Genomic DNA, 15,462 nt, shown 5'->3' on the forward strand with positions numbered 1-15,462 from the left:
ATTTTTAGTAGAGACGGGGTTTCACCGTGTTGACCAGGATGGTCTCGATCTCTTGACCTCGTGATCCACCCGCCTCGGCCTCCCAAAGTGCTGGGATTACAGGCTTGAGCCACCACGCCCGGCCATTAAATATATTTTATTCATCTTGGCATAGCTTTCTTACAGGCAGTATGCAGAATGATACATATAAAGAGGTAATGGCAACCCTTGCTCCAAAGGTTAAGAGGGAATTAGGAACAAAAAGAAGGGTTTGGAAAAACTAAGGAAGAGAGTGCAATCAGAGCATCTGAAGGTCCAAGACTTGTCAGACACAGGTGCATTCCAGCCCAACAACAGTGTGGGACATGTTGGTCTAAGAGCATCTTACCTCCAAGAACTGCTTGAGGCGTACGAAGGAACCCATTTGTCCTGAGCTTGTGATAGCTTCAATTCTATAGGGAGAGAAAGAAGACACATGAATCACAGCTATGGTATACATCTATCTTTTGGAGATAGTGTCTCACTGTGTCATGTAGGCTAAAAGTGCAGTGGTGTGATCATAGCTCACTGAGGCCTTGAACTCCTGGTCTTAAGCGATCCTCCTGTCTCAGCTTCCCTAGTAGCTGGGATTATAGGTACATGCCATCATGCCTGGCTAATTTTTTTTTTTTTTTTTTTTTTGAGATAGGATCTTGCTATATTGCCTAGGCTGGCTTTGGACACTTGGGCTCAAGTGATCCTCCTGCTGTAGCCCCTCAAAGAGCTGTAATTATAGGCATAAGCCACTGTGCCCAGCCCTTAATTTGTGTTTTTGTTTAGACAATGATATACTTTTTTTGTTTTTTAAAGACGGGGTTTCACCATGTTGGTCAGGCTGGTCTTGAACTCCCGACCTCAGGTGATCCACCCGCCTTGGCCTCCAAAGTGCTTGGATTACAGGCGTGAGCCACCATGCCTGGCCTAGACAATGATATTTAAGACAGACTCTCATTCAGGTTCAGAAGCATTTATTCAAATATCAACGAGAAGGACTGGAGTAGGAAGATGGCATACTTAGTACAGGTGTTTTCAACTTCAATCAAAACCAGCAGGTAATAGCACCCTTTGGTATCTGAGGCCTGGTTATGAGTTTACTTACTTAATCCCCTGTTGTCTGCTTAACAAGCCTGATACCTGGGAAAGTAGTCCTCTTTGAGGAGAATTAGCATCTTCCAGAACTGAACCTGGTACTGCTTCATGAGGGCATTCCCACACACCTAGAGGGAAAGACAAGAACTGTCAGAGCAGAGAATGAAAATTCACACTCACAGGACAAATTCATAAAGCACAATCAACCCTTCATCTTTCACACCTATCAAAACTTTCAGCCACAATGCCAGTAAACTTGCTGTTAAGGGAATAAATGGAAATACCCAACTTTCTTCTAAAGCATTTCTCTTTATGCAGCAATACCTCCATTTAACCAGACAGTCAGGTCTTAATGAACTAATCTTCTTTTCCTCTACTGAATGGAAGCCTTCCTAAAGGGATGGTATACTTCCCAAACTTAGTAAGCAGAGTATATAGAATACCACTTGTGTTCTCAATGATACAGGATCATTGTTCATGTATGGTGACTCCAGGAGCTTTTTATTATTATTTTTAAATAGGGTCTCACTCTGTCGCCCAGGCTGGAGTATACTGGCATGATCACAGTTCACTGCAGCCTCAACCTCCCCAGGCTCGGGTGATCCTCCAACTTCAGCCTCCCCAGTAGCTGGGACCACAGGCACATATCACCATACCCAGCTAATTTTTGTATTTTTTTGTAGACATAGGGTTTTACCATGTTGCCCAGGCTGGTCTTGAACTCCAGGGCTCAAGTGATCTGCCTGCCTTGGCCTCCCAAAGGCCGGGATTACAGGTGTCAGCCACTGCACCTGGCTGACTTCAGGAGCTATTAAGGTAACTAGGAACTATAGCATTATAGATCAAATGGTTCCAAATTTATTATGGCATGTACCCCAACCTTTCTTCTATAAAAACTATCTTCTTGGCCGAGTACAACAGCTCATTCCTGTAATCTCAACACTTCAGCAGGCTAAGGTGGGAGGATCACTTGAGCCCAAGAGTTTGAGGCTATAGTGACCTATGAACATTGCACTCCAGCCTGGGGACAGAATAATATCCTGTTTCAAAAAAAAAAAAAACGCACAAAGTGTCACCTTCCATAGAAACTCTTGCCCTCACCCTATAGTAGTGGTCCCATATAGGCAGATAGAACTGTTTATAGAGCTGGCTGGACGCAGTGGCTCACACCTGTAATCCCAGCACTTTGGAAAGCCAAGGCAGGCGGATCACAAGGTCAAGAGATAGAGACCATTCTGGCTAACATGGTGAAACCCCGTCTCTACTAAAAATACAAAAATTAGCCGGGCGTGGTGGCACTCGCTTGTGGTCCCAGCTACTCGGGAGGCTGAGGCAAAAGAATCACTTGAACCCAGGAGGCGGAGGTTGCCATGAGCCAAGATTGTGCCACTGCACTCCAGCCTGACAACAGAACAAGACCCTCTGTCAAAAAAAAAAAAAAAAAAAGAACTGTTTATAGAGCCTTCTACATTGGTCAATATTTTCTCTCCTAGGAATTAGGAATCAGAATAGTGAAATGACAGTCCCACCACATTGAGTGACCACACTGAGGCTGAGTGACAGAGTCTAGAATAGCCACCTTCTTCACTGTACACAGAGAAACAGGGCAAGTTGGCCTACAGACCAGCAATGAGGCAACCTGCAGGAAGGTTAAGAGCATATGGCCCCATGGAGAAACTGTCTTGGTGCCTGGTGACATTTCAGTTCTTGATTCCAGGCCCTATTGAGATGCACCTGCACATCCTATTCTTGTTTCTGGGAGTCTTTTTTTTTTTTGAGATGGAGTCTTGCTCTGTCTCCCAGCCAGACTGGAGTGCAATGGCACGATCACAGCTCATTGCAACCTCCACCTCCCAAGTTCAAGCTATTCTCCTGCCTTAGCCTCTGGAGTATCGGGGATTACAGGCGTATTTCACCACACGTGACTAATTTTTGTATTTTCAGTAGAGATGGGGTTTCACCATGCTGGCCAGGCTGGGCTCAAACTCCTGACCTCATGTGATCTGCTCACCTCGGCCTCCCAAAGTGCTGGGATTACAGGTGTGAGTCACCGTGCCCAGCCTGGAAGTCACTTCTTTTTTTTTTTTGAGACAGAGTCTCGGTCTGTCACCAGGCTGGAGTGCAGTGGCGTGATCTCGGCTCACTGCAACCTCCACCTCCTGGGTTCAAGCAATTCTCCTGCCTCGGCCTCCCAAGTAGCTAGGACTACAGGCGCGTGCCACCACACCCAGCTAATTTTTGTATTTTTAGTAGAGACGGGGTTTCACCATGTTGGCCAGGATGGGCTCGATCTCTTGACCTTGTGATCTGCCTGCCTTGGCCTCCCAAAGTGCTTGAGCCACCGCGCCCAGCCGGGAGTCACTTCTATATCCCTAAAACAAATTCCTCTTTTCACTTTTGCTAGAATATACAATTTTCTGTTCTTTATAATGAAAAAAATCGGGAGAAGCCAAGTAAATATAGTGTGGTATAAGTGAAAGCGGGGTTGGTCTATGTCTTGGGAAGAAATGTGTGACATTGGAACCTCATGCTGTTTACTATTAGGCCCAATTGCTATGCTGTTTCCCCATTCATGTCACCCAGTTGATCAAGGCTACCTCAACCACTGGCTTTCTCTTATGTGATAACTGATTACATACCTCCAGGAAGTCAAAGAGGAGGGTGGCCGTCACATCTGACAAGGGTTCCATGTTTAAGATCTGTGCCAACCAGCGCCATCCATGATTTAAGCCATGAGGGTGAATCTGGGAGGAGAGAAGCTTGGTTATCATTGATCTCATTTTGTTTAGAAATCTAAACTCCCAATGTATCATCCAGCCATCACTAAGTGGACATGAACCCCAATCATCTAGCTCTAGCACCAGCTGCAGGGCAGAAATAACACAAACTAAACAAATTCTGTTTCTCTTTTATTTTTTTTGAGACAGGATCTCACTTTGTCGTCCAGGTTGGAGTGCAGTGGTACAACCACGGATCACTGCAGCCTTGACCTCTTGGGCTCAAGTGATTCTCCCACCTCACCATCAGTCTCCCAAGTAACTGGGACTATGGTTTTGCACCACCATGCTCAGCTAATTTTTTTAAATCTGATGTAGAGACTGCATGGTTTCACCTTGTTGCCCAGGCTGGACTCAAACTCCTGGAGTCAAGTGATCTACCTGCTTTGGATTCCCAAAGTGCTGGGATCACAGGTATGAAGCCACCTAGCCAGCCTTCTGTTTTTAAATGTTTCAATACATTGGTTCCCATACATTCTCTTTTTTTTCTGAGATGGAGTCTTGCCCTATCGCCAGACTGGAGTACAGTGGTGCGATCTCAGCTCACTGCAACTTCTGCCTCCCGGGTTCAAGCAATTCTCCTGCCTCAGCCTCCCAGTAGCTGGGAGTATAGACATGCACCACCACACCCAGCTAATTTTGTATTTTTAGTAGAGACAGGGTTTCGCCATGTTGGCCAGAATGGTCTCAATCTCCTGACGTCGTGATCTGCCTACCTTGGCCTCCCAAAGTGCTGGGACTACAGGTGTGAGCCACTGTGCCCAGCTTATTTACTTATTTATTTATTTAGCCGGAGTCTTGCTCTGTCGCAGGCTGAAGTGCAGTGGCATAATCTTGGCTCACTGCAATCTCTGCCTCCCGGGTTCAAGGGAATCTCCTGCCTCAGCCTCCCAAGTAGCTGGGACTACAGGTGTGCACCACCATGCCCGGCTAATTTTTGTATTTTCAGGAGACAGGGTTTCACCATGTTGGCCAGGATGGCCTTGGCCTCCCAAAGTGCTGGGATTACAGGTGTGAGCCACCGTGCCCGGCCCCACACATTCTTTATAGGATCCCTTCAATATGCATGTGTAGCCTCAGCTTCAGGCATTCCACCGGCCAACAATGAGACTTACTGACATTTTATTTATTATTCTTGGTACCTTTAGCACAGAACCTGGGACACAGCAGGCATACAATAAAATCTTGGATTTAATCAACTTCTATTTTTCTCTTTAGGTGTCCACGACCATTAACTTCTCTGTCCCTCTAATCTGTATTCCCTGAGAAATTAACTGGGCTGGCAAGTCAAAGCCCTGAACCCTAGCTGCAGCTTTCCGAGCTTGATCTGTCCATCTGTGAAGTAAGGGATGTGATCTAGATGGCTTCTAAGGCCTCAACTAGTTCTACAATTCCTTGCTTATTTCTCTTGCAAGAAAATCTTCTAACCTTAATGACTGGCTTAGACTCTCCTCTGGTAGACTCTGTTACAAAACTAGCTCTTTTTTTTTTTTGACAGAGTCTCACCCAGGTTGGAGTACAGTTGTGCGATCTCAGCTCACTGCAACCTCTGCTTCCCTGGTTCAAGTGACTCTCCTGCGTCAGCCTTCCGAGTAGCTGGGACTACAGGCACTTACCACCATGCCTGGCTAATTTTTTGTATTTTTAGTAGAGATGGGGCTTTACCATGTTAGCCAGGATGGAACAAAACCAGCTCTTTAAAGTACCAGGTGATTCAAGAAAGTTCCCTAGTAATCAACAATCAGTCCTCTACAGAATACCCATGAAATTGCCATACAGTTTATCCTTTAACTAGACTGGCTTTCTCAAAGAAGGTCAACATTTCCCATTGGAGGAATACACATGGACTGTGGTCTAACCTCTCATTATTGATAGTAAGCCTTTCACCTACCTCTTGTCGGTTTCCATATGGCCACCGGAGCTGGATGATGGCAGCATAGAGACGAATCATCCCTGACATGCGTTTTAGAAAGTTGTCTTGCTGCTCCACTTTGGAATCCGTTACTTGGTAGCCAAGCATCCTATTTGGGAAGAAAAAGTTTGGTCGGGTGTGGTGGCTCACACCTGTAATCCTAGCACTTTGGGAGGCTGAGGTGGGTGGATCACTTGAGGCCAGGAGTTTAAGACTAGCCTGGCCAACATGGTGAAACCCCATCTCTACTAAAAATACAAAAATTACTGGGTATGGTGATGCACGCCTGTTGTCCCAGCTAATTGGAAGGCTGAGGCATGAGAATTGCTTGAACCTGGGAGGTAGAGGTTGCAGTGAGTCGAGATTGCACCACTGTACTCCAGCCTAGGTGACAGAGTAAGACTCTGTCTCAAAAGAAAAAGAAAAGAAAAAAATTCACTGGGACAAGGCCAAAATAAGGGTGACAAATGAGAGAGAAACTACTTTTTTTTTTTTTGAAACAGAGTCTCTGTCGCCCAGGATGGAGTACAGTGGTACGATTAAGGCTCACTGCAAACTTCACTGCCCAGGTTCAAGTGACCCTTCCACCTCAGCCTCCCAAGTAGCTAGGACCACAGACATATGCCACTACAGCTGGCTTTTTTTTTTTGAGATGGAGTTTTGCTCTTGTTGCCCAGGCTGAAGAGCAATGGCACAATATCTGCTCACTGCAACCTCCACCTCCCGGGTTCAGGAGATTCTCCTGCCTCAGCTTCCTGAATAGCTGGGATTACAGCACCTGCCACCACACCTGACTAATTTTTGAATTTTTAGTAAAGACAGGGTTTCACCATGTTTACCAGGCTAGTCTCAAACTCCTGACCTCTGACCTCAGGTGATCTGCCCGCCCCAGCCTCCCAGTGCTGGGTTTACAGGCATGAGCCACTGTACCTGGTCAACACCTGGCTCATTTTTCTTTTCTTTTTTTTTTTGAGACAGAGTCTCGCTCTGCTGCCCAGGTTGGAATGCAGTGGCGCAATCTCGGCTCACTGCAGCCTCTGCCTCCTGGGTTCAAGGGATTCTCCTGTCTCCTTCCTCAGCCTTAAGTAGCTGGGACTACAGGCTGCATGCCACCATGCCCAGCTAATTTTTTTTTCCTTTGAGACAGAATTTTGCTCTTGTTGCCCAGGCTGGAGTGCAATGGTGTGATCTTGGCTCACTACAACTTCAGCCCTTGGGTACAAATGATTTTCCTGAGGCTGAGGCAGGAAAATCACTTGTACCCAGGGGCAGAAGTTGCAGCCTCCCACGTAGCTGTGATTACAGGCACCTGCCACCACACCCAGCTATTTTTTTTTATTTTTAGTAGATGAGGTTTCACCATTTTGGCCAAGCTGGTCTGAAACTCCTGGCCTCAGGTGATCCACCCGCCTCAGCCTTCCAAAATGCGGGGATTACAGGAGTGAGGCATCGTGCCCAGCTAACACCTGGCTAATTAAAAAAAAATTTTTTTTTGTAGAGACAGGGTCTCATTTTGTTACCCAGGCTGGTCTGGAAATCCTGGGCTCAAGCAATCCTTCTGCTTCAGCCTTCCAAAAAAAATTATATGCATGAGGCACTGTAGCTGGCCCAGAGAATACCTTTTTTTTTTTTTTTTTGAGACAGAGTTTCACTCTTGTTGCCCAGGCTGGAGTGCAATGGTGTGATCTTGGCTCACTGCAACCTCCACCTCCCAGGTTCAAATGATTCTTCTGCCTCCGCCTCCCGAGTAGCTGGGATTATAGGCATGTGCCATCATGCCTGGCTAATTTTTTGTATTTTTAGTAGAGACAGGGTTTCTCCATGTTAGTCAAGCTGGTCTTGAACTCCCAACTACCTCAGCCTTCCAAAGTGCTGGGATTATAGGCATGAGCCACTGCCTCTGGCCCAGAGATTACTTTTTATGGCTAAAAAGTAACAATGTATTATAACATTCAGCATTACTATTAATATATTATTATATCTATAGAATACTTTACCAAGCACTCACATCCGTCATCAAATCTGTACTTCATATAAACCATGAGGTAAACTCACAGAAGGGAATAGATGTCATTACTTACATTTACAAATAAAGAAAAGATGCTCAAAAAGACTAAATGATTTGTCCATTTTGGCAAAGCTATTAAATGACAAAGCAGGGATAAAATTCCAAGACCCCAGTATCCTGTCCACTAAACTACATTAATTATTGGCACCTAAGTTCACAAATCCCAAAGGCTGTCCAGTTTGTACAAAAAACTATATATACATATATATTTATTTATTTATTTTCTTTCTGAGACACAGTCTTGCTGTGTCACCCAGGCTGGAGTGCAGTGGTGCAATCTCAGCTCATTGCAACCTCCGCCTCCCAAGTTCAAGCAATTCTTGTGCCTCAGCCTCCTGAGCAGCCAGAAGCATAGGTGTACATCACCACATCTGGCTAATTTTTTGTATTTTTACTAGAGACGGTGTTTCTCCATGTTGCCCAGGATGGTCTCTAACTCCTGACTTCAGGCAATCCGCCCACCTTGCCCTCCCAAAGTGTTGGGATTATAGGCATGAGCCACCACCCCCGGCCGAAATACATTATATTTCTGATAGAATATTCAAGGTATGTAATAGGAGCTGTGAGAGAGGGAAAAACAAATTCCAACTCTATTTATATTTCACTAATCAGCCTAGGGATCAAAAGTAGGAAGAAAAACAACTTTACCTCTGATAGTCTTCCAAAGCCATTCCCTCCTTGAAAGTGGGATAGAAAGGAACAGAGTAAGGACACTTCTTATGTAGATGAGCAAGAATGAGGTCCCCTACTCTGGGGTGGAGCTCCCAGATCCCGGACGCCACAACTGCAATGGGGAATGCTGCTTCATGGTGAGAGGCCACTTCCTCCTCGCCTTGTTTCTGAGAACACAGAGGTGGGTACAATTTTAACTTAATACCAGAGAAAGGCTGAAATCCTATACACCAGCCTCTTCTTCCCATACCTCTAGCAACAAGGTTTCTCACCACAAATTTCTCTGCCAGTTTGTATTGAACAAAGTCCAGCCCCTGTGGGTTAAGTGTGACAGACACAGAGCGCCCACCAGATTGAACAGGTTTTCCAGAGAGCAGGCTGTGGATCTTGTCAAAGATCTCCTTCAGTTTTGAGCCTGAGCATGATAGAGAGAAATTAAAAGATACAACCACAGATCAATCTTTTTTCTTTTTCTTTGAGACAGAGTCTTGTTCTGTTACCCAGGGTGGAGTGCAGTGGCATGATCTTGGCTCATTGCAAACTACCTTCCAGGCTCAAGTGATTCTCATGCCTCAGCCCCCCAAGTAGCTGGGAATTCAGGCACTCATCACCATGCTGGGCTAATTTTTGTATTTTTTTTTTTTTGAGACGGAATTTCACTCGTTACCCAGGCTGGAGTGCAATGGCGCGACCTCGGCTCACTGCAACCTCCACCTCCTGGGTTCAAGAAATTCTCCTGCCTCAGCCTCCCGAGTAGCTGGGACTACAGGCGTACGCCACCATGCCCAGCTAATTTTTGTATTTTTAGTAGAGATAGGGTTTCACCATGTTGACCAGGATGGTCTCGATCTCTTAACCTCATGATCTACCCGCCTCAGCCTCCCAAAGTGCTGGGATTATAGGCGTGAGCCACCGCACCTGGCCAATTTTTGTATTTTTTTTTTGTAGATACTGCGTTTCACCATGTTGGCCAGGCTGGTCTTCAACTCCTGACCTCAAGTGATCCCCCCACGTAAGCCTCCCGAAGTGCTGGGATTACAGGCATGAGCCACCATGCCCAGCCTCTTTTTCATCATTGTAATTACAAAGCATCTACAAAAACCCAGCTGTGCAGCCCTACAGAAGTTCTGGGCCTACAGCCAAAACACTGGTACAGAAGAACACATGGCAATCACATATACATGGGGATCCTCAAGTGTGCAAGTCATGGTACTATTAGAAAGGAATTCCTTATCTGGGACTGAGCTAATTCCGAAACTCACACATAAAATGAAGGGATGAACAATATAGAAAGAGGTGTTACATTTTGTTACAGACCCCATGGGCTATGGTTTGTATCTCTGGAGGAGTTAGTCACATCTCTAGGAAAAACCTTCTAAAGGATCTGCCCGGCTCATGATGATATGCCACCTTCCCTGGGACTTGCCTTCCTCCATCCTAAGACACAGAAGTGGATTTGTAACAGCTATATTTGTACCAAAGATCCTGTGTGCTCCACCCCCACACCAGCTATAGTTAGATTACAGGTAGTTAAGTTGAGCCAGCCAGTCAAGTAGGAGTCACTTCCTTTGTAATCCCAGCACTTTGAGAGGCCAAGGCGGGTGGAACACAAGGTCAGGAGATCGAGACCATCCTGGCTAACACAGTAAAACCCCGTCTCTACTAAAAATACAAAAAAAATTAGGGGGGATGTGGCACATGCCTGTAGTCCCAGTTACTCGGGAGGCTGAGACAGAAGAACTGCTTGAACCCAGGAGGTGGAGGTTGCAGTGAGACAAGATCGTGCCACTGCACTCCAGCATGGGTGACAGAGCAAGACTCCATCTCCCTGCAACCTCCACCTCCCAGGTTCAAGCAATTCTCCCAACTCAGCCTCCCAAGTAGCTGGGACTACAGGCACGTGCCACTACTCCCAGGTAATTTTTGTATTTTTAGTAGACATGGGGTTTCATCATGGTGGCCAGCCTGATCTCAAACTCCTGATCTCAAGTGATCCATCCGCCTCACCCTCCTACAAGTCTAAGAGTGCTAGGTTTATAGGCATGAGCCATGGCACCTGGCGACATCCACCTTTTTTGTTTTTTTTGAGATGGAGTCTCACTCTGTCACCCAGGCTGGAGTATAATGGCACGATCTCGGCTCACTGCAACTGCCACCTCCCAGGTTCAAGTGATTCTTCTGTCTCAGCCTCCTATGTAGCTGGGATTACAGGTGCCTACCACCAGCACACCCAGCTAATTTTTGTATTTTAGTAGAGACGGGGTTTCACCATGTTGGCCAGGCTGGTCTCTAACTCCTGACTTCAGGTGATCCACCTGCCTAGGCCTCCCAAAGTGTTGGGATTACAGGCGTGAGCCACTATGCCCAGCCAACATCCACCTTTTTCAAAGAGACAGGAATTAGGTGATCTTTCTCTCCTATTCATTCAACATTTACTGAGCACTAACTCTAGAGCATGCTCTGTGTCTGGTTGGCTTATAGTCACGATGGAAACAAAGGGAGAGTCAGGAAATGTGTAGAAAAATGAGAAAAGGCAAAGTTAGAGACTAATTCGATATGATGAGTGAAATAGAGGCAGCAGCCATAAAGATGACTCCCAGGTTTCCAGCTAAGGTTACTGAGTAGATAATGCTACTGATTACTCAGAGAAAACAGGAGACAATTAGGCCTAAGGAAGATGATGAGTTTGGATTTGAAAACATTAAACTTGAGGCAGCTAAGAGACATATAGGCAGAGATGTCCTTCAGGTTCCTGGAGCTAGAGAATCTGAAGCTCAGAAGAAAGGAATAAGTAGGTTTGGGAGTCAGCAGCATACAAGTAATGTTTGAAGCCCTGTAAGTTGAGAGAATGAAAAGAACTGCGGGATAGGAGTGGATCCCTAGGAACCACCTACAATTAGAGTGGGATAGAAGGCTGAGAAACTCGCAAAGGGGAGAGAGAGGAGAGGAGAGGAAGAGGGAGGGAGGCAGAAGAACCTGGAAAGTAATGGTGCCATGGAGGCCAAAGGAGCAGAGTTGCACAGAGAAAGTAGCAACAGTGCCAAACAGAAACCTGAGGAAGATCAGCAAACACTTAGAAGACATAGGATCAAGGGAAACTCACGTTTAGGATGTAAGGGGCTCAAGCATATTTAAAGGCTGAGAGACAGGAGCCTATAAAAAGGAGTAATCACAGAAAACAGGAAAGGCAATAAACAATAAGGCAAAATCTGACAGGAGACGGGAAGGAAAGGGAACAAGCGCAGAGGTGGAAAGGTAAGCCCGGCAGCAAGGACGCCTCATCCAGTGACACAGGAGACTAAGATAAATGTCACTGTGCCGTTGTGGAAGGGGCTCTGAAGAGCTCATACTGGATGTCTCCATTTTCCTGATGAAGGAGGTACTGAGGTTACCTGCGGTCAACTGAGGGGAAGCTGGGAATGGCCATCAAGGTGTGGAGTGGCTGTCCAGTCAACCTCTCCCACTCAAAGTGCTATCAAAGGACACAACACTTTGAATTCCACAAAGTAATACGTTATTTATTTATTTGTATCTTGCCTGTTTCAGGAAGAATTTTAGGCAGCAAAGTCATATGTAAGTTTTGTTGGACTGCCTATCAAGGGCAGGAACAGAAATTTTCCTATGCTTTCCAGGCAATGAGAAGTGAATCAGGGTAATGGAACCCACGATGAGTCAGAGGAGTGTTCCAGTTGCGCACAATCCCCAGTCACATGGCAGCTCAGTCTCTAATTTGGAGGCTTCCACATCTACAGCTCCATACAAATGAACCTCTGGTTCAAAAAAGAGTTTTTTCCTTGTCTGTTTCTCACTTTCTAAACCTCATTCTCTAGAGAGAAAAGAAGGAGTCCTTGGGGATGAACAAGGCAAGCTTGGAGTAATTCGGGAAAGCTAATGTTGTAGGACAGAAGCAAAGGCTGCAAATCATAGCCTAGGTTCCCTTAGTGATGTTTTCAGCAGCAACCTGAAAGTTGAGAGCCATCCTAATAATTTACTATAAATAGTGTAGCTTATTAAAAATGAGTCAACAAACTCATTATGATTATCTTCTTTTTTTTTTTCTTTTAAGATGGAGTCTCGCTCTGTCACCCAGGCTGAAGTGCAGTGATGTGATCTTGGCTCACTGCAACCTCTGCCTCCTGTGTTTAAGCGATTCTCCTGCCTCAGCCTCCTGAGTAACTGGCCTATTACAGGCACGCACAACCACCCCCAGCTAATTTTTGTATTTTTAGTAGGGAGAGGGTTTCATCATGTTGGTCAGGCTGGTCTCGAAGTCCTTACTTCATGATCTGTCTGCCTCGGCCTCCCAAAGTGCTGGGATTACTGGGGTGAGCCACCGCACCTGGCCATGATTACCCTCTACGTGTTAAAGTGGAAATGAAAAAAAAAAAATAAAGAGGAAACGAGTGAAACAAGAGATATATAACTTATATGTAACCGATCCAACTGTCAACATTTGTTTGAATATACTTTTATAGGAACCTTACAGATAAGTAGATTTGGAGTCTGAAAAATAATACAATAAAGTAAAAGATCATATTATTTATTTATTTATTTATTTAACTTTAGGTGCATACTATATCTGGCATTTCTCCCCATGTTATCCCTCCCCACTGTGAAAGGTCATATTCTTATCCCCTCTGACCAACCTGCAATGGTAGAGATTTGGCTCACTGGGATGGTAGCAGCCTTCTGGAGGTCCATTTTTATCTTTTTGGCCTGCCAGAAGAGAACAGTGAGAAAGCAGTGCTCTAAAGAGCTGAGAAGATGTCACTTAGAATCAGGTAATGTGACATGCCAGCTACATTCCTTTGGGACATGAAGCGCTCATTCTCTGAGCACTATCAAGCCCACAAAATTACCACCATATACCACCCCTCCTCTACCTGACTGTCCTTGCTGTTGGTCAGGCCCTCAAAGGTCAACACACACTTCATGGAAGCATCCTGCAACTGCTGGTACCACTGCATTGTACTGTCTTGTACCTTCACCTGGAGGTCTGAGAAATAAAAGAGAGGTTTTAGTAACAGCTAGTATTTACTGAACATGTAATACGAGGCAGGCACTGTTATAATCACTTTATTTATGTACTAACTGCTTTAACTGTCACAATAACTATGAAGTAGATACTATTATTATCTCCATTTTATAGATAAGGAAACAGGAAACAAGCATGAATGGTTAAGTGATTTGCCATGGTCACATTACTAGTAAGTAGAAAAACTAAGGCAGGGCACCCACACCTGTAATTCCAGAACTCTAGGAAGCCAAGACAAGCCCAGGAGCTTGAGACCAGCCTGGGAAACCTGGTGAAACCCCATCTCTACAAAAAATACACAAATTAGCCAGGCACGATGGTGCACGCCTGTAGTCCCAGCTACTTCAGAGGCTGAGTGGGAAGGATCACTTGAGCCTGGGAGGGTGAGGCTGCAGTGAGCTGTAAGCACACCACTGTACTCCTCTAGCCTGGGTGACAGAGTGAGACCCTATCTCAAAAAAAAAGAAAGAAAAGAAAAGAAAAACTAGACTCCCAATGATCTGGCTCCAGAGTCAGCATTCTCAAACACTATGCTACACTGATTCTTTTTTTTTGAGATGGAGGCTCACTCTGTTGCCTAGGCTGTAATACAGTGGCACAATCTCAGCTCACTGCAACCTCCATCTTCTGGGTTCAAGTGATTCTGCCTCAGCCTCCTGAGTAGCTGGGACTATAGATGCGCACCACTACGCCCAGCTAATTTTTGTATTTTTGGCAGAGATGGGAGTTTCACCATGTTGGCTAGGCTGGTCTCGAACTCCTGACCCCTTATACATATTAAACAAACACATATTTTTGCACATTTATTTAAAATAGCAGCAGCAATAATTGAAATAATGTATCTGCTATAATTATGTAGAATTTCAAGTCCTCACAGAAAGTGTTGGAATCTTAAATCAGGCTCCACATCAATCAAAACTGAATGAAATACATTATGTAAAATTCTGATTAACTGTCCTATATAGTTTAACACAACATTCAAAATACACTCTTGTTTCTCTTCACATTTGAAACTTACACCAAGTTAAAGGACCATATCCACACTGACACCCACCTTCAATCTGTTTCCCTCCTGGGCCCTGGCTGGAAGCCAGGGACTCTTTGTGGGCCTCTGGTCCCTGCTGCATCTGTGCCTCTTGCAGCTTTACCTGGGCCTCCTCTTCATCCTGCCTCTTCTTGTCTTCGCAGGCTCTGGTGATCTCCTGCCCCAAGTTCGTAAGGAGGTCCCGCATTTCCTGCAGAGCTCGCTCAGCCTCAGCTTGGCTCTCTGCTGTAGGACAGCCACTCTGTGAGAGTGACATCATACCTTAGGTAAATCATACCTAGGTAAATCATACCTCACACAAGTCAGTAAATTTCCTATAATTGGAATTGTTGCACCAATGGAGTATCCACATTCAACAAATTGATACTGCTTTCCCGTTCTCTTAAAGGTATTAATAATCCAATTTACTATCACATCAGCAGTTTCTAAGTATAAATTTTTCTGTATTCTCAGCAACAAGGACCAGAGTAATTTTTTTTAAAAAGTTTGTGATAATATGTTAGACAAAAATAATACTGTTTTTTTTTTGAGACAGAATCTCTGTCACCCAGGTTTGAGTGCCGTGGCGGGACCTCAGCTCATTGCAACCTTCGCCTCCCAGGTTCAAGCGATTCTGGTGCCTCAGCCTCCCAAGCAGCTGGGATTACAGGTGTGTGCCAGCAGGCCCAGTTAATTTTTGTATTTTTAGTAGAGACGAGGTTTCACCATGTTGGCTGAAACCTACTGGCCTTGAACTCCTGGACTCAAGTGATCCGAGACTCGCTTGAACCTGGGAAGCAGAGGTTAAAGTGAGCCATGATTACACCACTGCATTCCAGCCTAGGCAACAGTGTAAGACCCGGTCTC

General features: G+C 45.3%; 1 protein-coding gene across 1 annotated transcript in view; it reads right to left on the minus strand.

The window, feature by feature from the left end:
- The window catches only part of GLE1 (GLE1 RNA export mediator), a 19,486-nt gene that overhangs the window by 1,475 nt on the left and 2,549 nt on the right, over positions 1–15,462 (minus strand). The window contains exons 4-12 of the mRNA XM_017548951.2: positions 14,626–14,857; positions 13,420–13,532; positions 13,183–13,252; positions 8,809–8,951; positions 8,513–8,703; positions 5,776–5,905; positions 3,747–3,851; positions 1,153–1,235; positions 368–431 (exon numbers count right to left, since the gene is read on the minus strand). Of these exons, the coding sequence (XP_017404440.1) occupies positions 368–431; positions 1,153–1,235; positions 3,747–3,851; positions 5,776–5,905; positions 8,513–8,703; positions 8,809–8,951; positions 13,183–13,252; positions 13,420–13,532; positions 14,626–14,857 (1,131 nt within the window). The remainder of the gene's footprint in view (positions 1–367; positions 432–1,152; positions 1,236–3,746; positions 3,852–5,775; positions 5,906–8,512; positions 8,704–8,808; positions 8,952–13,182; positions 13,253–13,419; positions 13,533–14,625; positions 14,858–15,462) is intronic.

The sequence above is a fragment of the Cebus imitator genome, unplaced genomic scaffold, assembly GCF_001604975.1.
Source record: "Cebus imitator isolate Cc_AM_T3 unplaced genomic scaffold, Cebus_imitator-1.0 Scaffold216, whole genome shotgun sequence".
NCBI classification, from domain to species: domain Eukaryota; kingdom Metazoa; phylum Chordata; class Mammalia; order Primates; family Cebidae; genus Cebus; species Cebus imitator.